Below are 25,628 nucleotides of genomic sequence, written 5' to 3'. Positions count from 1 at the left end.
CTGGAGTGCGACGAAGTGATCTTGGCTCACTACAGTCTTTACCTCCTGGGCTCAAGTGATCCTCCCACCTCAGCCTCCTGAGTAGCTGGGACTACAGGTGTGTACCACCTCGCCCATTTAATTTTTGTATTTTTAGTAGAGACAGGGTTATGCCATGTTACTCAGGCTGGTCTTGAATTCCTGGACTCGAGCGATCTGCCTGCCTTGGCCTCCCAAAGTGCTAAGTGCTGGGATAACAGGGTTGTGCCACTGCGCCCACAGCCCTGGATGTTAGGATGGATTGCTAATAAATCTCTCATCAAGATGTGATTTGCATAGTTGTCACTTTATTATATTATTTTCCTTCTGTGACATTTCCAAGTCTGAAACAGTCCTGGGGACTTCTTTTGGTTAGTTATTTGCAATCACCTGCAGGACACACAAGAAAATCGTCAGGTTCACCTAACTGCAGAGCTGTGCATGGGAGTTTCCTGTCTGTGTCCTCCTGGGCTAAGCTACTCATGTGAGTTACAGGCAGCCCACACTACAGTAGCTCCTGCCTGGGGAGTTCTGATGACGTTTCGGAAAAAAAGATGTGATCAAGCTTTTCATTGACCTGTTAGGGTCTTCGTGTAAAGGGGGTCTTAGCCAGGAGTCCTGTGTGGGCTTCAGGGTAGGGGGCCTTTGAACCCCTAAAAATTATATTCCAAATGTGTGGATGGCATATTTTTAGATTTCATTTGTTTCTCAAATCAAAACTGCTGTTTGCAAGGCAGTTATGCACTGTGGTTGGGGCTATAACTGTTTCCAGAGGCTGTTGATCAGTGTCTGTTAAACGTTTTTTTTTTTGGTTTTTTTTTTTTTTGAGACAGTCTTACTCTGTTGTCCAGGCTGGAATGCAGTAGGGCAATCTGGGCTCACTGCAACCTCCACCACGCAGGTTCAAGTGATCCTCGTGCATCAGCCTCCCTGGTAGCTGAGATTATAGTCATGCACCACCATGCCCGGCTAATTTTTTGCATTTTTAGTAGCGATGAGGTTTCACCATGTTGGCCAGGCTGGTCTCAAACTGCTTACCTCAAGTGATCTACTCGCCTCAGCTTCCCAAAGTGCTCGGATTACAGGCGTGAGCCACCACGCCCAGCCTGTTAAACATTTTGATATGCCAACTTCATGATCCAGTGCTGTAAACGGCAGGAGATCCAGCTGCTACAGCACAAACACTCAGACCAGTGTGCAAGAATTATGTCCAAGGATGTTCATTGCACAATGTAAGTAAGAGTGAAAAATAGGAAACATGAAAGCTTCATTCATTACACTCAAACCATGGAATACTATTTAGCTGTTCAAAAGAATGACATGTATGTACTAACATGTAAAATGTGATAAGGTGTTAAGTGAAAAACAGCTGCAGAACAGCATGAAGACTCAGGTCCTAGTTTTTGCTTAGAAGATAGTGTCTATCTATGTAAATATATAGCTATATATGCACATAAAGTTGAGACCACACACCAAGCTGTTAACAATGACAACTTGGCCAGGCACAGTGGCTCATGCCTGTAATCCCAGCAATTTTGGAGGCCAAGGCGGGCAGATCACCTGAGGTCAGGAGTTCGAGACCAGCCTGGCCAACATGGTGAAACCCCATCTCTACTAAAAATACAAAAATTAGTTGGGCGTGGTGGTGTGTGCCTGTAATCCCAGCTACTCAGGAGGCTGAGGCAGAAGAATCGCTTGAACCCGGGAGGCGGAGATTGCAGTGAGCCAAGATCAAGCCACTGCACTTCAGCCTGGTGACAGAGCGAGACGCTGTTTCAAAAAACAAAAACAAAAACAAAAACAATGATTACCTCTGGAGAGTGGAATTAGAGATGTAAAATGAGGGGGGACTTCTACTTTTTTACCTGATACTCTCTTATATTCTTTTAATATTTTTACAAAGAGTATGTATTACCTTCTGGAAAAAGAATAAAAGCTAAGGATTGCTGAAGGTTCACATGTGACTGTCATTCAGTGGACATTTGTTGAAAGGGTGAATGCCCCGGGCCCCTTGTCTCCTCTTCTTCTCTGCTCTTTTGCTTGTACTTCCTGACCTTGGCTTGTCACCCCCAGGGCTCTAGTGGTACATGACTCCAGGCTGCACACAGTGTGTCCCTGGGTTGGGGCCACTGCAAGGTTTCACTAGCCCCTCCACCGCTGCCAGGGGCAGCCCCCACCCAAGGAAAGCTGGTTGCTTGGCTCTCCCCCTTCTGAAACCCATTACCGGGCATCTGTGCCTGTCCCGACTGCTCTCCCATGAACACAGGGCCTTTGCCCAGCTGCCTCGCGAGGCGTGCTGCCCTGTGGATCCCTGCTGCCATCTGGCCATGCTTTGGGATCTGGCCTGTTCTGTTGTGCTTGTATCTGTGGCTGGGAACAGCTGACGCTGGGACAACAGATCGGGACAATTGCCCCTGCCCCTGCTTCAGGTTCCCAGGGTGCTGCCAGGACCAGCTGCACGGTGACTCCCACAGCAGCTGGGGCTGGAAAACGGTCTTAGGATTTGGCTGGAAAAGGCCCCTAAGCAGCCTTTTGTCCAGTCAGTCTCAGGCCAGGCTCCTTTGACATGTGCGTGGCGCCTCCAAAGGTGGACTCAGATGGGTTTTTCCCAATTTAGATATAAAAAAGCACCAATTAATGATTAATGGCTACTGTCTTTTTGATTTTCCATTTTTCTCCAACAAACGTTTTTGGAATTTCTGCCTGTGACCACTTGTTGGCAAAAGGATGCCAGCAGACAGACAAATGAACAAGGAGCTGGCAAGAATCAATGGGAACACTTGGAAGCAGCCACCTGCTTATTTTGACAGTTTAGTTTTCCTGTGACCACGTGCTCATGGCTACAGCTTCATATTTGGTTTTATAAGTGTCAGTTTAATTCAATTTAACATTTCTCTGCAAATTAAACTTAGTGAAGTCAGATGCCAGCTTTCCCCTTCTTTGGGGGCTCTGCCACAAATACCATAACTCCCTCTTGCTCTAGTGCCTAAAAATGTGGAGGAGTCCTGGTCTAGTTCAAGTCCCATTTTACAGAAGAGCAAACTGAGGTGGTCCCTCATTGGCATAGAGTGTCCGACTCTTCCCTCCCAGCATCCAGTACCAGACATGGTGGCTCCTCTAACCTCTCCCGGGCACCCCTTTCCTTTTTGTGTGTGTGTGTTTTTTTTCTTTTTGAAATGGTGTCTCACTCTGTTGCCCACGCTGGAGTGCAGTGGCATGAACTTGGGTCACTGCAACCTCCACCTCACAGGTTCAAGTGATTCCCCTGCCTCAGCCTCCTGAGTAGCTGGGATTACAAGCATGTATCACCACAGCCAGCTTATTTTTGTATTTTTAGTAGAGACGGGGTTTCCCCATGTTGACCAGGCTGGTCTCGAACCCCTGACCTCTGGTGATCTGCCCATCTTGATCTCCCAAAGTGCTGGAATTACAGGCGTGAGCCACCAGGCATCTCTTTCTTGTGACGGGGTTTCCTGTTCTGGCTGCTTTCACCTACTGCTGCATGTATCCATGGCTGCTCCTTAATATTAATGCCAGTTATTACTATTATTATTTTTGGAGACAGGGTCTTGCTATGTCGCCCAGGCTTAAGTGCATTGGTGCGACTTTGGCTCACTGTAGCGTTGGCCTCCTGGGCCCAAGTGATCCTTCCACCCAAGCCTCCCAAGTAGCTGAGACTACAGGCACGTACCACCGTGTCTGAGTAATTAACATTTTTTTTTTTTTGTAAAGACAGAGTCTTGCTATCTTGCCCAGGCTGGTCTTGAACTCCTGGGCTCAAGAAATCCTCCCTCCTTGGCCTCCCAAAGTGCTGCGATTACAGGCATGAGCCATGGCACCTGGCCTATTATTTTTAATAAATAATTTTAATGCTCATTGTTATAAACAAATGTGTGTTCATTGTTAAAAACAAATTGAGTTATTGTGGAAGCTGAAAAGAGACACCTCTCTGAGTTTACTTTTACAAGACAGGGGGACCAACTTAGCTTTATTTTCCTGGGATGGTCCCAGTGTAAAACAGGAAGTCCCGCATCCTGGAAAACCTCTCAGTCCTGGGCAAACCGGGATGGTTGGTCACCTTACAGAATAGCTGGAGGACCCCTGAGGGGGACTAATTTCCAATAACTAATGCTATGGGGATATCAGGTTTTGGGCTTTGCAGATAAATATACCTGTTTATAGCACTGGATGGTGGAGTCTGGGCCTACACACAGATAAACAAAAATAAAATCACCATGTCTATGGAACTCACTCTTTTATTTTTTTTTTAGATGGAGTTTCACTCTTCTTGTCGAGGCTGGAGTGCAATGGTGCAATCTCGGCTCACTGCAACCTCCATCTCCCCGGTTCAAGGGAGTCTCCTGCCTCAGCCTCCTGAGTAGCTGGGATTACAGGAGTGCGCTACCACACCTGGCTAACTTTTTTGGATTATTTTTTAGTAGAGATGGGGTTTTGCCATGTTGGTCAGGCTGGTTTTGAACTTCTGACCTCGTGATCTGCCCGCCTCAGCCTCCCAAAGTGCTGGGATTACAGGCATGAGCCACCGCGCCCAGCGGAACTCACTCTTCATATGCCTGAGGAGTTTCCAACCTCTTTGGACAAGGCCACCCTCTATGTTCCTTTTCACTCAGCTTTACCCACACAGAAATTTTGGGGATCCATGGGGGGCTCAGCAGTTGCCCAGGTCTGCAGCCTCCTCCACGGGGTTCCCATCTAGCTCTCAAGAGGAAGGAGGGGGTTCTCAGTTGCCAGGTGGGCATGGCACTCCCGAGGCCGGGTGAGCAGGGCAGTGCCCTGGGGCTCAGGGCTGGTCCGGTTCTTACCGAATTGATCCAGTCGATGTAGTTGGAGACCCGCGTGAAGACGGAGGGCTTGTGGTAGTAGTTGCAGCCGAGGCTAGACCCGAAGCTGACGATGCCATGCACTTCCCACCGGCCATCAGATGCCTGGCAGTTCAGCGGCCCGCCGGAGTCTCCCTGAGGAAGGCCAGAGTTACAGGGAGGTAAAGGGAGAGGAAGGAGCTGCCCATTGGAACCATTGTTCTCAATGCATTTCTATTGTTCTGCTGCAGGTCACTGTCCTCTGAAGCTGGCCCTTGTGGTCATAGCTCAAGGTGGTACCATAATTCCAGCAAGAGCCAACACTTACTCTTCCTGTGTGGCCAGAGCTGAGCTAAGCATGTTCTATGACTCATCTCATTAATCCTCACAAAATCCTATGAGGTAAATATTCGTAGTATCCCCAGGCCACTGAAGAGGAGAAACTGGAGTGTTGAGAGGTTGGGACTTGCCCAAGGTTGCACAGGCAGTTTGTAAAGGAGCTGAGGCCACATGCCAGACTTCAGCTGCCAGGCTCTTCCCCACTGGATCCGTCTTCCCGCGGGTGGGGTGGTCTATGTGGGCAGAGTGTGTAGGGCACAGTGTGATCTGAAGGGCGTGTGGATCTCCTTCCTACTCCATCCCCACTTCACTGCTAAGTCCAACACAGAGCAATTCCTGGTGGTGAAGACACTGTCTCCAGGAAGGTTTCCGTGGCAGCTACCTGGAGGGGACACACTGCGTCACTGATGAGAGTAATTCAACAGAAAAACCAGAAGTCATCTTAGAAAGGCCTTAAGCCAGGGAATACTTTCCTTTGGTTCCCTTCCAGCATAGAGGAAAGGATACGGAATGACAGTCATGAGAGACCTTGATGAGACCCAGGGAAGGACTTCCAGCAGTGAGATGGGTGGACACTACAAGGAGAATCTCAAAACATCTCAAAACAAGAACAAAAAAGAATGAAGATCAAGTTTTTTTTTCTGAGTTTTGCTCTGTCACCCAGGCTGGATTGCAGTGGTGTGATCTCAGCTCACTGCAACCTCCGCCTCATGGCTTCAAGTGATTCTCTTGCCTCAGCCTCCCGAGTAGCTGTGAGTACAGGCGCCCTCCACCATGCCCGGCTAATTTTTGTATTTTTAGTACAGACAAGGTTTCACCATGTTGGCCAGGCTGGTCTCGAACTGCTGACCTCAAGTGGTCTGCCCGCCTTGGCCTCTCAAAGTGCTGGGATTACAGGCGTGAGCCACCACGCCTGGCCAAGGTATATCTGGAACATATTTTTGGGAGCTTCTGCCAGGAAGTGGGAGGATGGACCTATGGAGGGATGGACCTCTATAACCTTATCCCCAGCCACATTTTGTCATGGAGCGGGGCCCCTGATTTTGGTACTCACGTTGCAGCTGGAGATCACGCCATCACCCCCAGCACAGATCATACTGGTTTTCACGGTGCTGCCCCACCAGCCAGAGCTGGAGCAGGTGGCATAGTCCACAACCAGCAACCGGCCCTGCTGCAGGACATCAGGAAGAGCCCCATTGGCTGAATGAGATCAGAGAGAAGCCATTAGGGATGCAGGGACTCTTGAGAAAAAGGAAGAGGTAGACCCCTTTTAGGTTTCCCCTGTTACTGTCTTCCATCCATTGCAACACGCGAACAGCCACGTTTGTCTATACTGTGTACTCACAGTTGATTGGTCCACACCTGACTTGAGCTAAGCCAATGAGCTCCCTCCCCTGGGATTCTGAGATGGGGTCTGAGAGATTCCAGTTTCAGAGGACATAAATCTGGGAAGCTGTTGGCAATGACTGACATTTTGTTTTATGTGGAGAATGAAGTAGACTCACAAAGAAAAGAAATTCTAAGGGACGTTTTCCTGTGTTTCTTACAGGTTTCCTGCCCCTGATTCTAGCCTGTTCCTGATGCCTGGCTATATCTCTGCCCTTGGGTTGAAACTTTTAAATCCTTATAACAATTTCCCTTTTTTTGCTGAGCTAGCTCCATGGCTTTCTGTCACTTATCTGAAATAAGAAAGTGAGCCTCCTGGCAGTTAGAGCCCCCTTCTTGAGAAAAATATGCTGGTGTGGTGAAGGGAGGGCTTTCACAATGCCCCCCAATGACACAGCCACCATCACCTCCATTACTGTTACCACAGCTATGAGTGGCAAGGATGAGAATAACATAATTCTTCACTTCTGATTGAAGCCTAGGGAAGTTAAGCGTCGGCCAGGTGCAGTGGCTCACCCTCTAATCCCAGCACTTAGGGAGGCCAAGGTGGGCAGATCACTTGAGGTCAGGAGTTTGAGACCAGCCTGGCCAACATGGTGAAACCCCCTCTCTACTAAAATACAAAAATTAGCCCGGCGTGGTGGCACTCGCCTATGATCCCAGCTACTTGGGAGGCTGAGGCAGGAGAATCGCTTGAGCTCGGGAGGCAGAGGTTGCAGTGAGCAGAGATTGCACCACTGCACTCCAGCCAGGGCAACAGAGCAAGACTCTGTCTCAAAAAAAAAAAAAAAAGAAAAAAAGGAAGTTAAGCATCTGGCTTAAGACCACGAATAAGTAATTAACACTTGTATAACATTTTGCAACGTGTGATGCATTTCCACCTTTCACCTCCTTTTAGTCTTCACCGACAGTGTTTCCATTGTACAGATGAGGAGACTGAGGTTTGGAAGTGGCTTGCCCAAGGTTTCACTGTGACTGACAGAGCTGGGCCTAAAAGCCAAGCATTTGGATGCCTCCCTGCTCTCACTGTCTCAGATGAAATGCACCTGCCCCAGGGTTGGCTGGGGAAAAAAACAGGTGGTTGTGCTTGTATCTTAATAAGCATGAAATGCCTCTTCCACCACCGCTCACCGCAGGATTTGATGTGTCCTTGTGTTTACAGATAAGCCAGTCAAGAGGGCAATGGGAATTTTTCGAGGGTATGTTTGTGGATGTACCCCCAGAAAAATGTGTCATTATACTTATGGGTTTATGTCATTAGGAAAAAAAATGTCATAATATCATTATCACTCATAATGTCATTATGGTCATAAGGTCATTATCACTCATCCTTCCTAGAATCTTCCAAACCCCTGATGATTTCACAAGGGAAGGGTGGGAACTCTGTTCCTCTTGGTGGCTACTGTCATTGGATCTCTGACCCTTGGAGTCTATGTCAAAGGAGACCCGGCCTCAGCCAGGTTCTGAGCAGCAAGACCAAATGGCACAGGGGACAGCTTTTGCTATGGGGAACGGAGGGTCTGATGAGGGCTCCAGGGGCCTCAGGTCACAGAGGAAAATGCTGTTCTGAACTCTAGCCTTGGGCCACACAGAAGATGTCACATGGTCTCTGTAACCTTTCCATCATAGGGACGGTGACAACAACTAACACACAGCACCTACCAGGTTTCCTATGGATTATCTCCTTTAATTCTCTTGACAACTTTGTGATGTAGGTGCTATTATTATGCCTTTTTTATTTTTTTGAGATGGAGTCTCGCTCTGTCCCCCAGGCTGGAGTGCAGTAGCGAAATCTTCGTTCACTGCAACCTCCATCTCCCGGGTTCAAGCGATTTTCTCGTGCCTCCTCAGGAGCTGGGACTACAGGCACACACCACCACCTCCTGCTATTTTTTTTTTCTTATATTTTTAGTAGAGACGGGGTTTCTCCATGTTGGTCACGCTGGTCTCCTGACGTCAAGTGATCCGCCCGCCAGGCCTCCCAAAGTGCTGGGATTACAGGTATGAGCCACCGCGCCCAGCCAATTATTTGCATTTTACAGATGAAAAAAGCGCTGCATGGAAAGACCTAGTAATGTGCCCAAGGTGTCACAGTCATTAAGTGGGAGAGCTGACATTTGAACCTAGGCAGACATCAGCCTATGCCATCCTGTCTCTCTGAGGAGGCCACACACCCTGGGATGACAGGTGAGAGGCCCTGGCCAGACAGGGGTGACATCAATCACCTCCCTTCCCTCCCAGGCCTGGGGGCTCCTGGCTCCCACTTACTCTGCAGCCTTCCCCAGCCCGTGACGTAGCAGGGGTAGTTGTTGGGTAGAATGGTGCCGGCAGGAGGGAGGCAGGCCAGCTGGATCTTGTCGGTGAGGGAGACGGGGTTAGCCAGTTTGAGCAGGGCAATGTCGTTCCTGGGTGAGTGCAGAGGCAGAGCATGAGGACAGGGTTGACTTTTCCTGCCCTATGGGGCTTTGGAGGGCTCGGAGACCTTGTCATCATTCCCTGTATGTTACCCCAGGTTGCTCTGACTGGCAGGGCCCCAGGGCATGTTTGAAAATGCAGAGGGCCTTGTTGAAAGGGGGAAGGCAGGAGAGATTGTGTCCTACTCCAGGGACAGTCACGGGGTTGACAGCACTGTCACTGTGTCCCCAGGACTTGGCATGAAGTGATACAAGCTCAGCAGACAGGGACCCTGCAGGCTTAACTGGCAGCAAACCCAGGTCGTTCTGGCAGTCTTTGCTTCTCCCTCCCCAGGCCACATCCCCACCCCAGACATCTTTGGAGCTGGTTCCACATCTAAGAGGCCAGAGCTCCTTCCCCCTCCCTATAGAGGAAACAGAGGGCGTGTGGTGCAGTTGAGACCCTTGTCTCTGTGAGACCCCCATCTGTTCCCTGACAACCTCACCCCCAAGTGAACCCAGACAGAAACGAACCCTTTGGAGACTTGGTTGGAGTTCCAGTCCTTGTGCACCACAGTCTTAGAGACACTGACGACCAGCGAGCCGGACTCCGCAGTGTAGAGGTTGTGCTTGCCCAGCCCCACGCGGTAGGTCCTGGAGGAGCTGGGAGAAAGGGGGCCCAGGGAGAGGGTCACCTCCAGAGGCCTGGCTTTGGATAATGCTGGGGATAGACCCAAGTAACTGGCTGCTGCGTGAGCCACTAGTTGGGACTTGGGGATCTTTCCTCCCCTGGGACAGTCAGTTACTTATAATAGAGCCTAAAGTATATAACGTAAGAACAATGATCATATAATAATTGTTACTATACTAACTATAAACTACAATTTAAAATAAAAGTTATAATAGCACAAACTCTATAGTATTATGGAGGGAATGAGATGAACACAGAGAAAACAGGAGTCATTTGCTCTCAAGGACATTTTTCCCACCTTTCATTTTCAGATGGGGAAACTGAGGCCCAGAGAGGAGTAACTGGCCCAGAGTCCCACTGTTAGTGAGAAAGCAGAACTAGAAGCCAGGACTCCTGACCTTAGGCCTCTATTATTTTCCCCAGTACCTCCTAGGGCTTATTATAAATTGGATGGAGAGGGGATCACTCCTGGTAGGGAGTCACACCGACCCAGCAGAAACGCCGGTGAGTTCCAGCTGTGATGAGCAGAGGTCACGGACAATGAAGAGGATAAGTGAATAACGTTGCAGAACCTTGTGGGCCTTTATAATTCGTCTATAATTCAGAATTAGCTTTCACTGAGCACTTACTAAGTGGCAGGCACTTTGGTAAATCAACTCACTGAATTCACACTAACTTCTGTTACTGCGTTTTTCTGCAGGTGATGGTATTGAAGCTTTGAGAAGTCAGTGAAGTTGTGCAAGGGAACCCACTTCCAGATCCAGAGGCCACATGTAGTTTCCCAAAGAGGGCAGAGATTAGGCCTTCCCCTTCTCCTCATCCTCCCTCAGTACCTTGCACAGGACACTCCATCCATGCCATGTTCTGACATTGATGGGCTAACACACTGAACCATTGATTGACTGCAGCTTGTGTCTCAGCCAGGCTAGTGGTTATTTGCAAGGCTGCTTTATATAGCGTGGTTCAGGCCATTTGAGCCCGCAGCTCAGAAATGAGCACCGGCTGGTGAGCAGGCCAAGCGCCCAGGGAATGGCAGTTACCTGATGCAGTGGGCAGCCGTCAGGACCCAGTTGTTGGCTATTAGGGACCCTCCGCAGGTGTGGTACCACTTGCCATTGGAGCTGTATTGCAGGGAGACCTGGGGAGAAACCCAGGAGCTCTGTGACTGTGGCTGAAAAAGCAGGGCCTCCCTGCACTCGTTTCCCAAGAACGGGGCTGGGACAAGGGTAAGGGGGAATGAGGCACTCGCCTCAGGTGCACAACTTAAGGGGGCACCCAAAACCTCAGCCATCAAGATAAAAAACATTTTAATGCAATCTACATTAAAAACAATCAGGCCAGGCATGGTGGCTCATGCTTGTAATCACAACACTTTGGGAGGCCAAGGAAGGAGGATCACTTGAGCCCAGGAGTTTGAGACCAGCCTGGGCAACATGGTGAAACCTCATGTGATAAGGTTTGGCTGTGTCCTCACCCAAATCTCATCTTGAATTGTAGTTCCCATAATCCCCACGTGTGGTGGGAGGGACCTGGTGGGAGGTAATTGAATAATGAGGGTGGTTACCTCCATGCTGTTTTCATGATAGTGAGTGAGTTCTCACGAGATCTGATGGTTTTATAATGGGCCTTTCCCCCTTTTGCTCAGCACTTCCCGCTGCTACCGCTGTGTGAACAAGGATGTGTTTCCTTCCCCTTCTGCCATGATTGTAAGTTTCCTGAGGCCTCCCCAGCCACGCTGAGCTGTGAGTCATTTAAACCTCTTTCCTTTATAAATTACCCAGTCTCAGGTATGTCTTTATTAGCAGTGTGAGGCAGGACTAATACATTGTCTGTACAACAAAAATAGCCCAAAATTAGCCGCTGGGTGTGGCGGTGCATGCCTATAGTCCCAGCTACTCAGAAGACTGAGGTTGGAGTATTGCTTGAACCCAGGAGTTTGTGAACCAGCCTGGGCACCATAGCGAGAACTTGACCCTACCAAAAATTTTTTTAAATAAAATAAAATTAACTGGGAGTGGTGGTGCATACCTGTAGTCTCAGCTACTCAGGAGGCTGAGGTGGGAGGATTGCTTGATCTCAGAAAGTCTAGGTTGCAGTGAGCTGTGATTGCACTGTGCTCAGCCTAGGTGACACAGCAAGGGCCTGTCTCCGCTCTGCCCCCCTTCCCCCCATCAAAAAGCAACAACAAAATTAACGCAAAAAATCTGTGATAAAAAATAAAAAACAGGTAGACTATTAAAAAATAACTGTTCTGCCAGGTGTGGTTCCTCATGCCTGTAATTCTAGCACTTTGCGAGGCCAAGGCAGGTGAATCCACCTGAGGTCAGGAATTTGAGGCCAGCCTGGCCAACATGGTGAAATCCCGTCTCTACTAAAAATACAAAAATTAGCCGGGTGTGATGGCAGGTGTCTGTAATCCCAGCTACTCAGGAGGCTGAGGCAGGAGAATCACTTGAACCTGGGAGGCAGATGTTGCAGTGAGCCGAGATCATGCTATTGCACTCCAGCCTGTGTGACGAGAGTGAGACTCCGACACAAAAACAAAAACAAATAACCCCCAGAAAACGTTGTTCTGAATGTCTTTCTGCAACTGGATTGGTTGGGATCTTCCCCTCGGGAGCTCTTTCCTTAGCTCCCTCCATTTTAGTATGTCCAAAACAAAACTCCTGAATTATCCCAAACGTGGTCTTTCCCCAGGGTCCTCTGTCACAGTCAATGGCAACTCCGCTGCTGCTCGGGCCGCAAACCTTGTTGTCATCCTTGGCTCCTCTCTTTCCCTCTGATCCCTCATTCAAGTCCATCAGCAAATCCCATCAATCCCATCAGCTCTAGCTCGGGAATTTGTGGGGTGGTTGCTACCCCTTGGTCACTACCTCAACTGCGTGTCCCAATCATCCTCTCTTCTCAATGATCACTCTAGTCTCCCATCTCTTCTCCCCACTCCCACCCACATTTTCTCAACACAGCAGCCAGAATGATCCTTTTTGAATGGAAGTCACATGACTTCTCTTCTCTGCTCAGACTCTCCAGTGGCTCCCCCTTTACAGTTTGCAAAACTTAAAACTGTCTGATGACCTACTAGGCCCTCCGTGGTCTCTCTGACCCCATAGGCTCCCACTCTTCTCTCCTCCAGCCACACTGACTTCCATGAAGTTCTGCAAATACACCAAACCCACTTCTGCCTCAGGGCCTTTGCACTGGCTCTTCCTCCTCCCTGGAATATTCTTGCAAATATCAGTGTAGCTCTTTCCTTCACTTCCTGTCGGTCTCTGCTCAAGGTTACCTCCTCCATGAGGCCTTCTATGACCACGCTATCCCAAACAGTGTGCACACACACATACATGCACGCTCATGTACATATGCACACACAGACACACTCGTCTCCTTCCTCTTGCTCTGCCTTACTCTTCATCATAGTATCTTGCATTTCCTGGCATGTTATGAGTTTACCCATTCAGTTGTTTATTGTCTCACTCCTCTACTTTATTTTATTTTATTTTTTGAGATGGAGTCTGGCTTTATCACTCAGGTTGGAGTGCAGTGGCACCATCTCGGCTCACTGCAACCTCTGTCTCCTGGGTTCAAGTGATTCTCCTGCCTAAGCCACCAGAGTAGCTGGGATTACAAGTGCTTGCCACCACACCTGGCTAATTTACTTGTATTTTTGGTAGAGATGGGGTTTTGCCATGTTAGCTAGGCTGACCTCCAATTCCTGACCTCAGGTGATCCGCCCAGCATGGCCTCCAAAAGTACTGGGATTACAGGTGTGAGCCACCGTGCCTGGCCACTCCTCCACTTTAATAAAGCCTTCATGAATTTTTTTCCCCCGCTGCTATGTGCCAGGTGCCTAGAACAGTGCCTGGTACGTACTGGGTCTTTAACAAATGCTTACTGATTGAACAAGTGAGTGAATAAGCAAATGAATAGAATGAAAGAGATCACTAGGGGCGGGTAATCTTGTCTCCTGCTGGTCTAGTTTCTCCCTGAAGACCAAATCCACTCACAGGACCATGAGACTGCATAAGCAGACCTTGCTCCCCTGCCCCCTGGCTCCTCACGTTTTTTTTTTTCCAGGAGAAAAAATGGTTTCTACGCAGGGCACAGTGGCTCACGCCTATAATCCCAGCTACTCAGGGGGCTGAGGCAGGAGAATCACTTGAACCCAGGAGGCAGAGGTTGCAGTGAGCTGAGATGGGGCCACCACACTCCAGCCTGGGTGACAGAGTGAGACTGTGTCAAAAAAAAAAAAAAAAGGTTTCTGTTTAGGTTGACAGTTTAACAGGTGTGGGGTAGAACTTTAAGGTGGTGGGGGCCAGGCACGGTGGCTCACGCCTGTAATCCCAGCACTTTGTGAGGCTCAGGAGGGCGGATCACGAGGTCAGGAGGTCGAGACCATACTGGCTAACATGGTGAAACCCCGTCCCTATTAAAAATACAAAAAATTAGCCAGGCGTGGTGGTGGGCGCCTGTAGTCCCAGCTACTCGGGAGGCTGAGGCAGGAGAATGGCATGAACCCGGGAGGCGGAGCTTGCAGTGAGCCGAGATCGCACCACTGCACTCCAGCCTGGGTGACAGAGTGAGACTCTGTCTCAAAAAAAAAAAAAAAAAAAAAAAAAAGATTAAAGGTGGTGACATTTGACACTGTTTTAGTCTCTAATGAAGCTGTTCCATGCCCTTCCCTCTCCTTCATTCCTCCTCCCCTTTCAATTCCCTGCCATGGCCAAGCAAAGGGGAGGGAGGTGACAGTAGGGCATGGACTGCTCTGATTGGGCTTCTTATAACTGTGGGGAACGATGATCTGTTTGTTGGCAGATGCCTGCTTTTCTCTGAACGTTCTTGTTTTTAATTAGCCATTCGGCATTTCTTGTTTGTGTGACATTAAGAGGTCTTAGATGAACTGGCTTTAAAAAAGACGTTTAAAATTAGAAAAAGTGAAAAAAGATACTTAAAAGGATGTGCCCCCCAATTTAAAAATGTGCTGAAACCATCCTACAGATGTGAAATTTAGTCCATGTAATACGTATTATTTGTGGCCAGCAAAGTGTAGCTAAAGAGGTAGCACTGAACCAAATTTGCATCCTCATTCCCCCTAGGCTAACTCAGTGCCTTTGGGCAATTCTGTAACCTTTTCAAATCCCAGTTGCCTTCTCTGGAAATGGGGAACATAAGCCACGGTGCAGGGCTCTCAGGGTGATTAATACTGTAATTACAATAGCTGGCTGGGCGGGATGGCTCACACCTGTAATCCCAGCACTTTGAGAGGCTGAGGCAGGTGGATCAGGAGTTTGAGACCAGCCTGGCCAACATGATGAAACCCTGTCTCTACTAAAAATACAAAAAATTAGCCGGGCGTGGTGGTGTGCACCTATAATCTTAGGTATGCAGGAGGCTGAGGCAGGAGAATTAATTGCTTGAACCCAGGAAGTGGAGGTTGCAGTTAGCCAAGATTGTGCCACAGAATGAGACTCTGTCTCCAGGAGAAAAAACAAAATTGCATTAAAATATTGTTCGTTTTGGTTAGCGAGGGTGTGTGTGTGTGTGTGTGTGTGTGTGTGTGTGTGTGTGTGTGTGATGGCTAGCTATGTTGCCCATGCTGGTCTCAAACTCTTGGGCTCAAGCAATCCTCCTGCCTCAGCCTCTTGAATAGCTGGGATTAAAGGTGTGTGCCACTGCGCCTGGCTGGTTGCTGAGTTTTGTGCTACCCCCTTACATTTTGCCTCCAGAGTGAATGTCTTACTTGCCTCATCTGAGTTCCCACCCAGCTAGATGTGCCTGTTACCTCAGTAAAAACATTTCCCCAGGGAAACAGAAGCACAGGGACTCTTCACAGACTAACATTCACTGGTTCTCAAGGCAAGAATACCTTTGTGCAACAGGGTGAGGAAGTATTTTTGTAGGCAGCAATGATTAGTTCTCAGCACAAATGCTCCCGGTGCTATGGGGCCCTGTAGCAGAGGGACTGTGGCCCTTCTTCCAAATTCTCAGGGAAAAAATACTGTGAGACTGTGAGAAAAGCAGAAGAACTGGCAAAAGCACACAAAGCCAAGTATATAAATTGTGAGGCTGGGTTGAGAGGCTCATGCCTGTAATCCCAGCACTTTGGGAGGCTGAGGCAGGAGGACCACTTGAGCCCAGGAGTTCAAGACCAGCCTGGACAACATAGTGAGACCCCATCTCTAAAAAAAAAAAAAAGTAACCGGGTGTGGTGGCATGCACCTGTGGTCTCAGCTGGTAGGGAGGCTGAGGTGGGAGGATCGCTTGAGCCTAGGAGTTCGAGGCCGCAGTGAGCCATGTTTCACCAGCCACTGTACTCCAGCCTGGGTGACAGAATGTGACATTGTCTCAAAAAATAAAAATTACTATAGCTGAGCACGGTGGTGGGTGCCTGTAATCCCAGCACTTTGGGAGGCTGAGGCAGGTGGATAGCTGGAGCCCAGGAGTTGGAGGCTGCAGTGAGCTATGATTGTGCCGCTGCACTCCAGCCTGGGTGACAGAGCAAGACTCTGTCTCAAAAAAAAAGAAAAAAATGTGAAATATCTGCCATCATTCTATCATTCACAGGTTTTTGTTTTGTTTTGTTTTGTTTTTTGACAGAGTCTCACTCTATCACCCAGACTGGAGTGCAGAGGTGCGATCTTGGCTCACCACAACCTCTGCCTCCAGAGTTCAAGCGATTCTTGTGCCTCAGCCTCCCAAGTAGCTAGGACTACAGGTGCCCACCACCATGCCTGGCTAATTTTTGTATTTTTAGTAGAGGAAGAGTTTCACCATGTTGGCCAGGCTGGTCTCAAACTCCTGACCTCAGGTGATCCACCTGCCTTAGCCTGCCAAAGTGCTGGGATTATAGGCATGAGCTACCATGCCTGGCCTATCATTGACAGTCTCTTAGTCAAGGAGCAGATGAATGAATACTGGCCTCTCTAAACACAGTGACTGCTGCATGGGTCACTCTGAATGCTCAAGGCTAGAGGGCTGCTAGTTGCTCCTCCTACTTAAGTTAGAAACTCATCCTGATTCAGCCGGGTTTGCTCCCAAAGCAGTTTATATCAATTATGCTTGCAATAATGAAATTTGATTAAACATGTAACCAATGAAATATGAGTTCAGAAAGAGTCGTTATTTACATGGAAACAAAGTTAAATGCTTGGAAGAGACTGGATCACTGTGACTCTTAAAAAATTGCTCTTGAATTAGTGTCTGTGAGAAAATGGAAAGATTGGGGGGAAAAGTCATAAAAGTCAGGATGGGCTTATAACTCAGATTGCTTTATGAACGTCTCAAAGTTTCTGCTCTGCTTAAAGAAATGGACTTGTAGATGAGATATTATGGGGCGTGGTTTATATGAAAAAGACAGTTAAGAACTCAAGAAATTGTTTACATAGTCTAAGATAAAATGTTTACAACATATATGTGTGATTTAAAATAATTTCTTTATAACCAACTTTTCAATTACTCAGTCCCAATTACATCAGATAAATGAGATTTTACTATATTTGTTTACGTCAATGTAAACTGTATACATTTGTCTTAAAATCCCACCATTAACATGTCTGAGTAATTTGCACCTGTGCCCCACTCGGTAGTTTAGTCTTGATACCACTATGATTTTATCAACTTAAGAAAACCTTTTTTCATTGGTAACATTGATTTGCCTGTAGTTAAAGATTAATCTGCACAAATAGCACTGATTGGTTCCTTAAAGCAAGGAATGTTTGCATAGGTAGTCTTGAATGGTTCCTAGACTAATGGTACATTTGTAAACAAGCCTCTGATTGGTTAATAGAGTAATACTATATTTGCTGCCTATGGGCAGTGGGGAGGGGACAGCTCCTTACTGCAGCTGGAGGAGGCACCTCTCCCTCCACTCCCAAGGTTGGCCAAGGCCACAGCAATGTATCTTTTTTTTTTTTTGAGACAGAGTCTTGCTTTATTGCCCAGGCTGCAGTACAGTGGTGCAATTTCAGCTCACTGCAACCTCTGCCTCCTGGGTTCAAGCGATCCTCCTGCCTCAGCCTCCCGAGTTGCTGGGATTACAGGTGTGTGCCGCCACACCTGGCTAATTGTGTATTATTAGTAGAGGTGGGTTTCACCATGTTGGCCAGGCTGGTCTCAAACTCCTGACTTCAGGTGATCTGCCCACCACGGCCTCCCACAGTGCTGGGATAACAGGCATGAGCCACTGCGCCCATCCGGAAATGTATCTTGTTGGTGAAGTTGCCTGTGCTGCTCTCTGAGTCCCATCAATCCTCACTTATCCAGCACAGTAGACCCCATGGTGGAAGGGCAAAGGCGGGATGTAAAGGGAGTGGGGCAGGGACGGGGGGAAGTACAGTGTGGTCGACTCACCTGCCAGGGCCAGCTGTTGGGCCTCGCTTCTTCACCTCCAACCACCCTAGTCACATAAGGCGGGTAAGTGGGGTCCCCACAACTGAGGGCTGTGAAAAGAGAAAGGGTCTTGAGTCCAGGAAGCAGCGACCCACACAATGTAAACTATACATGCTGCATTCTGAACCCCCAAATAGAAAACCCTTGTTCTAGAAGGATCCCAGGAGGTCATAGAATCCTGCTCTTTGCTCCAATTCTTTGAAACTCCATTCCAGTTTTCTTATGATTATAGGTCTGAATGCAGTAGGGGTTGGGTGGGGGCGAGAGGGGAGGACAGGAAGATCCCATTCTCAGCCCCACCAGGGGGTGGGAAACCAGTGGCTCTGGGTGACAGGGCTTACCTCCAGCCACCAAAGTGGACAGCAGCAGGGTCCTAATCATGGTGTGTCCGTGGGAGTTCTGTAAGCGTGGCCCTGGATAAGGCCCTGGTTTTATGAGTGAACTTATCAGTGAGAGATACACTAGGAGCATGCAAGATGGGGATTTTCTCAAAGCCCAGTGGAAAAAAGAGCTTGTGTCCAAATATTTTTTTCCCATTTCCTCCTAACTGTCACCCTAGAAATACTTTGAAAAAGATGCCAAGGGTAGATATTGGAATATGGGTTCCATCTGTTTTGAAGAGATTATGTTTTGTGTCAGAGAAGGAAGAAAAATACTAATTGTTGGTCCTTGGAGTTGTGTTTTCTTTTTTTTTTTTTTCCTCCCTGGGTAAGACTAAGGAGAGGAGTTATGTTTTCTTTCTTTTTTTTTTTTTCTTTCTGAGATGGAGTCTTGCTCTGTCACCCAGGCTGGAGTGAAGTGGCGTGATCTCAGCTCACTGTAACCTCCGTCTCCTGGGTTCAAGCAATTCCCCTGCCTCAGCCTCCCTAGTAGTTGGGATTACAGGCATGTGCCACCATTGCTGGCTAATTTTTGTATTTTTAGTAGAGACAGGGGTCTCATCATGTTGGCCAGGCTGGTCTCAAACTCCTGATCTCAAGTGATCTGCTGGCCTCGGCCTCCCAAAGTGCTGGGATTACAGGCTGAGCCACCGCGCCCGACAGGAGTTGTGTTTTCAACGAAAAGATTAAGGTGGCATGCTGAACACACAGCGTTCTAAGGCAGTATTTCTCAATGGGGCTGGTTCAGCCCATCAGGAGACCTTTGACAACATCTGGAGACATTTTTGGTTGTCATGGCTGAGGTTGATGTATATTGGCATCCACTGGGCAGAGAGCAGAGATGCTGCTAAACATCTGACAATGCACTGGGCAATAGGACTTGCCCTGCCCCAAATGTCAATGGTGCTCAGGCTGAGAAAGCCTGTTCTAGGCCATACCAGGGGTTGCAGTGTGACCTTGGCTGAGTCATGTAAATCTCTAGACCCATCTGTGAAACAGGGAGAGAAACATGTGCCCAGTATGTTTCACAACATCGTGGTAAGGATTTGTATAATGCAGGGAAGGTGCGCACGTAGCAGAAGGCAAGGCCGACATGCACAATTAGGATCTGGCCGCTCTAACGATGGGGGGAAGCAGAACGCTGGCAGAGGAGGGCTTCATCTGGTGGATGAAAATGCACTTTATGGCTGGGCACGGTGGCTCACTCCTATAATCCCAGAACTTTGGGAGGCTGATGCGGGTGGACCACCTGAAGCCAGGAGTTCAAGACCAGCCTGGCCAACATGGTGAAACCCCGTCTCTACTAAAAATACAAAAATTAGTCGGGTGTGGTGCTGCATGCCTGTAGTCCCAGCTACTCAGGAGGCTGAGGCAGGAGAATCTCTCAAAACTTGGAGGTTGAGGTTGCAGTGAGCTGAGCTTGCACCACTGCACTATAGTCTGGGCAACAGAGCAAGACTCTGTCTCAAAAACAAACAAACAAAAAAAAATAAACAAAAAAAACCAGCTCAAGACTCTTAAGACTTGAGTTTAAGTGTTTTTTGTTGTTGTTGTTTTTTTTTTTTTGTTTTTTTTTTTTTTTTTTTGAGATGGAGTCTTGCTCTGTCACTCAGGCTGTGGTGTAGTGGCGCGATCTCGGCTCACTGCAACCTCTGCCTCCCAAGTTCAAGCGGTTCTTCTGCCTCAGCCTCCCGAGTAGCTGGGACTACAGGCACCGGCCACCACGCCCGACTAATTTTTGTATTTTTAGTAGATACGGGGTTTCACCATATTGGCCAGGCTGGTCTCGAACTCCTCACCTCGTGTTTGTCTGCCTCGGCCTCCCAAAGTGCTGGGATTACAGGCATGAGCCACCACGCCCAGCCGAGTTCAAGTCTTTGATCCATCAATTTTGAGTGTGGTGGTCTGGACAAGCCACTTATCTTCTGGGCCTTAGTTTCCTAGATAACCATCCAGGCCTGGATTGCAGGATTGTTGTATGGGTAAGAAAATGGGTGGGAAAGAATTCTGTAATCTCCCTAGGATCGTGCAAAGGTGAGAAAGATTGGGTGGGGACAGAATCCCATGGGACCGGATGTCAGAAGATGTAGGTTCCAGTCCCAACTCCATCCCATACTCCCTGTAACAGTTTGGACTTATTTATGGTCTGTATCAGTCACTATAGCAACCAACTATTTCTTAAGTCTCATATTTTATCGTAAAGGTTCATGTGAATTTGACATTCTGCTCTGTATCTTTGTTTAATATAAAAATAAAGTTTGTCCTGTATGAGGCCACTGAACAAACACCTGCTGTGAATTTGCTGTGTGACCTTGGGCCAGTGCCACAGGCTTTCTGGCCCGGGGTGCCTATCTACAAACAGGGAGAGGAACAGATGCTCGGTCTGTTCCATCACGTTGCTGTCAGGATTTTTTTTTTTTTTTTGAGATGGAGTCTTGCTCTGTCACCCAAGCTGTGAGCCATCTCGGCTCACAGCAACCTCCATCAGGAGGTTCAAGTGATTCTCCTGCCTTTGCCTCCTGAGGTCCTGGGATTACAGGTACCCACCACCATGCCTGGATAATTTTTTGTAATTTTAGTAGAGACGGGGTCTCATCATGTTAGCTAGGCTGGTCTCGAACTCCTGACCTCAGGTGATCCACTTGCTTCAGCCTCCCAAAGGGCTGAGATTACATGCGTAAGCCACCGCTCCTGGCCAGATGTGAAATTCTCACGGGGTTTGTGACTCATTCAGAACAACTACTCTGAGGAGCCACGTGGCTTAGGGGCTAGGGGCCTGGGCTTAAGACCCCAGTGCCTCTGTGTAGTGAGTCTGTGGTTTGGCTCCTCTCTACGGAGTGTGGCCTGGGCCAGCAGCATCAGCACAGCTCAGTCGCTGGTTAGAAATGCAGAATTTCCCATCTTCGGTGTCTGTGGTTTAATAGGATCCCCAGATGATTTTGTTCCTCTGCATATTAACATTTGAGAGGCACTGGGCTGGGGTACGTTTCACTCTCTATTCCTTGAGTTTCTCACCTATCAAAGAGAAACAATAACAATACCATTTGTGTCTTAGGGTTGTTAGAATCAAACAACAGTTTATTCACTGAAAGCACTCAGAATAGTAACTGTGCTATAAACATTTACTCTTAATTCCTTAGACTTGCGGGCCTCAGATATTAGAACAGCACAGAATTCTTGAAACCTTTTCATCAAAGAATCCAAGCAGTTTAGCGGCTGGCAAACTTTCTGTGTAAAGGGCCAGATACTAAATATTTCAGACCTGCAGACCATATGGTCTCTGTCACAACTAGTCAACTCGGCCGTTGCAGTGCAAAAGCAGCCATATGGGCATAGCCGTGTTCCAATAAAACTTTATTTACAAAACAGATTTGGTTTGCAGGCTCTAGTTTGCAGTAAAGTGATGATCTGGGGTCTAGCACACAGCACTAACAATAGCAAAATGTCTTGGAAGTCTCGTTCTTCATCTGAAAGCTTAATTTGAATTTTGCAACTTCGTAATATAGCTGGGTTCGTTTCAATATAAAGTTTTTTCTTCCCTCCTGATCTTCACAGAAAATGGATGCTATGGGAAGATGCTGCCTGTTTATTCTCTGCCTTCACGTGGTCCCCTGGCCCACTGCCATGAGGACCTTTCTTGCAGTCCTGCCGCAGGGGTTATTCAGGGATGCACCGAGAAGTAGTGAGAAGAATGATGAAAGAAAGACACAGAGAAGCGGGATTAGGAGGGACGGTTCCCTGATAGGGAAGCGCCGCCAAGCTCTGGTTTATTCAGTGCTTTTATACATGTCAGGGGTTAAAAATCCACACAATAATTGTTTTTGTCTTCCTTTGATGCGGCCTCTGCAGTCTGTCCTGTGCTAACCATTAACTATGAAAAGCCATTCACAGCGCTTCACTGATCTGGTAAGAACAGGAAGCTACCCATAACAGGATCTTCAGTGGTCAGGTCTTTGCCATGCCACCTACTTCCCTGTCTGCAGGCTTTGCCAATGCATGGGAATGTGAACTTGGCTCCCCACAGACCTTTGTAGACTCAACCTTTGTCTCAACTTGATAGGACTCAGTTTCTGGGAAGTGGACCCCCAAGGATATGCCAGAGGCCTCAGGCCTGAGGCCTGTGAGGAATGAGGCTTCTCTCTTAAGGAACAAAAAGAGAGGGAAGGCCGGGTGCAGTGGCTCACGCCTTTAAATCCCAGCACTTTGGGAGACTGAGGCGGGTGGATGACCTGAGGTCAGAAGTTCGAGACCAGCCTGGCCAACTTGATGAAACCCCGTCTCTACTAAAAAAAATAAAAAATTAGCCAGGCGTGGTAATGGGTGTCTGTAATCCCAGCTATTCGGGAGGCTGAGGCAGGAGAATTGCTTGAACCAGGGAGGTGGAGGTTGCAGTGAGCCGAGATTGTGCCACTGCACTCCAGTCTGGGCAACAAGAGTGAAGCTCCATCTCAAAAAAAAAAAAAAAAAAAAAAAAAGAGGGAAGATTTGATTCCAGGGAGTGAGGTCAGTAGTAGTAATGGCCCCCTCCGCCCCATTCACAAGCCTCTGTCATTTCTTTGGCTCCCCAGTAAGGAGACAGGGCAGGTGTCCATTTCACAGATGGGGAAAACTGAGGCCCAGGGAGCTTAAGTGACTCAGCCACTGACTGCCTGTCAGTGGTGAGTTCAGGGCCCCAGCCCAGTGAGTGCCCTCCCTCTGCCCTGCCCTAGTTTATGCTTCTCATTTGAGTCAGAGAGAATGTGGATGTGGCGGCTGACAAAGATGGCCCTGATTCTTCATCCTCTCTGCATCCATGCCCTTTGCCATGCAGTGCCCTCCTAGGATGTGGGTGAGACATGCAGAGCCAGGCTGCCCAGTCTGACCCACACTGGATCAGCCAACCCTGGCTGACCTCTAAACATATGAGTGAGTCCAGCCCAAATTAGCAGGGCTGCCTGACACCCCCAACTGTCCCCAGATGTGTCACCAATAAGTGCTCATCACTGCATGCCACTAGGAGTTTGGGGTTGGTTGTTAGGCAGCATTATCACGCCTCTGGTAGCTGATACAGTGGCTGAAAGTCTTTTGTGAGCATCTGGGAGCAATAATTCTCCTCTCAAGCCTCTGTCTCTCTGGGCTTATTGCTGGTTTTATTGAGGCTTCTCGGCACCCCCACAGCCTACACCTCCCTGGTCACTAGAGGAGGTCAGCGTGCAAGGGCATCCTTAGACTTTAGGATTCGTGGCAGAACAACAAGTTGTTAGTTGCACAGGCTCTGGAGTTAGACTACCTGGGTTTAAATCATGGTGCCCCATTACTAGCTGTGTGATCTGGGCTGAGGTTTGAAATCTCTCTGAGCCTCAGTTTCCTCATCTGTAAAGAGGGATAATAATGAGGGTTGCTATGAGGATGAAATGAGATCATATAGATGAAGCCTTGGGCAGAGCCTAACACAAATTAGCAAGTGCTCAATACATGCTAGCCATGCAATGGCTATTAGGCACCCAATGGCACACTAGTGGATCAGTGGCTCGATGGGCTCTCAGCAGCCCCTTCCAGGCCTCCCAGCCCCCAGGCAGAAGGTGGAGGTGGGAGGGTCAGTACCTAAGTTTCCAGTTTCCCTCCCTTCCAGCCACCAGTTTGTGACCTCTTGGACAAAGTCCACAAATCCCTACTGTCACCCAAGCCAGATCCCAGGGAGTCCTTCCTGACCCCTCCTTCTCCCTCCCCACTACACCCACCACAGCGCGCTTTGGATTTTGCCTTCTAACACGGGAGGAAGGATCGTGAATTTGGTTCCTATTGCTATTGTAACAAATTGTCACAAGCTTAGTGGCTAAAAACACACACATTTATTATCTTGTAATTCTGGAGGTCAGAAGTCCACAGTTTGTCTCACTGGGCTAAAGTCCAGGTATGGGCAGGACTGTTTCCTTCTGGAGGTCTAGAGAAGAATCCATTTCCTGGCCTTTACCAGCTTCCAGGGGCCGCCTGCATTCCTTGGTTCATGGCCCCTTCCTCTATCTTCAGAGCCAGCAGCGTAGCATCTTCAAATCTCTCTCTGACCCTGACCCTCTTGTCTCCCTCTTCTAAGGACCCTTATTGATTACACAGAGCCCACCCAGATAATCCAAGATGGTCACTCCGTGGCAAGATCCTTAATTTAATCATATCTGAAAAATCTCTTTTGCTAAGTAAGGTAACATGTTCACAGGTTCTGGGGATTGGGGTACACGCCTTTTGCAGGGAGCATTATTCTATTTACCATACATAGGCATTGATTCTTGGGGATAATAGTGGATCTTGTCCCCAAAGCTGAGAATTTTACATTCTTTTTTTTTTTTTTTTGAGACAGAGTTTCGCTCTTTCGCCCACCCAGGCTGGCGTGAAGTGGCACGATCTCGGCTCACTGCAACTTCCACCCCCTAGGTCCAAGTGATTCTCCTGCCTTAGCCTCCCGAGTAGCTGGGATTATACGTGCCTGCCACCACGCCTGGCTAATTTTTTGTACTTTTAGTAGAGATAGGGTTTTGACATGTTGGCCAGGCTGGTCTCGAACTCTTGACCTCAGGTGATCCACCCCCACCTTGGCCTCCCAAAGTGCTAGGATTACAGGTGTGAGCCACTGCGCCTGGCCAAATTTTACAGTCTTGTTGAACAAACCGAACCGCGGGTTGTGTTTCACCATGTATTAGCTAACAAATAGTAATTTTTGTTGTTGTTTCTTGTTTTCTGAGACAGGGTCTCACTCTGTTGACCAGGCTGGGGTGCAGTGGTACGATCACGGCTCACTGCAGCCTTGACCTGCTGGGCTCAAGTGATCCTCCTGTCTCAGCCTCCCAAGTAGCTGCCACCACAGGTACATGCCACCACGCCTGGCTAATTTTTGTATTTTTTTATAGAGACAGGGTCTTGCTATGTTGCCCAGGCTGGTCTTGAACTCCTGGGCTCAAGCACTCCTTCTGCCTCAGCCTTCCAAGTAGCTGGGACTACAGGTGTATGCTACCATGCCTGGCTCCTGACAAATAATAGTTTTGATAATTAATCAGATTCCTGGAAGTTTATGTAGACATGGGGCTGGAGGCCTGCTGCTCAACACTACAATTGTACCTCTTAAGTAATTACTGAAACCTCCCTTTTCTCCTTTTCATTACCACCTCCATCCGGGCTGCGTTATTTCTGGCCTAGACTGCTGCAGCAGCCTCCTTACTGGCCTCTCTGCCTCCACTCTTGCCTG

The 25,628-nt window shown here is 48.4% G+C and overlaps 1 protein-coding gene across 1 annotated transcript; it reads right to left on the bottom strand.

Annotated features, from left to right (window-relative positions):
• Positions 1 to 309: 309 nt before the first annotated feature.
• LOC100596831 (chymotrypsin like elastase 2A) lies at positions 310 to 18,699 on the bottom strand. The gene is made up of 8 exons (XM_003279949.4): positions 18,374 to 18,699; positions 17,994 to 18,082; positions 10,688 to 10,785; positions 9,491 to 9,619; positions 8,832 to 8,968; positions 6,232 to 6,377; positions 4,842 to 4,994; positions 310 to 408 (listed from the first exon to the last, which is right to left on the bottom strand). The coding sequence occupies exons 1-8, from the start codon at positions 18,567 to 18,569 to the stop codon at positions 391 to 393; spliced, it is 966 nt and encodes a 321-aa protein (XP_003279997.2). The 5' UTR covers positions 18,570 to 18,699; the 3' UTR covers positions 310 to 390.
• Positions 18,700 to 25,628: the final 6,929 nt, after the last annotated feature.

This window comes from Nomascus leucogenys, chromosome 24 (genome assembly GCF_006542625.1).
Source record: "Nomascus leucogenys isolate Asia chromosome 24, Asia_NLE_v1, whole genome shotgun sequence".
Taxonomy (NCBI): domain Eukaryota; kingdom Metazoa; phylum Chordata; class Mammalia; order Primates; family Hylobatidae; genus Nomascus; species Nomascus leucogenys.
Note: the sequence above shows the minus strand (reverse complement) of the source record. Positions and strands in the feature narration are given on the sequence as shown.

Coding starts and splice junctions, on each gene's coding strand:
- LOC100596831 (XM_003279949.4), bottom strand. CDS start 18,569: ATGGGAAAAAAATATTTGGACACAAGCTCTTTTTTCCACTGGGCTTTG. Junction 18,083..18,373: donor GTCCACTTTGGTGGCTGGAG/GTAAGCCCTGTC, acceptor CTCTTTTCACAG/CCCTCAGTTGTGGGGACCCC. Junction 8,969..9,490: donor TCCAACCAAGTCTCCAAAGG/GTTCGTTTCTGT, acceptor GCACTCACCCAG/GAACGACATTGCCCTGCTCA.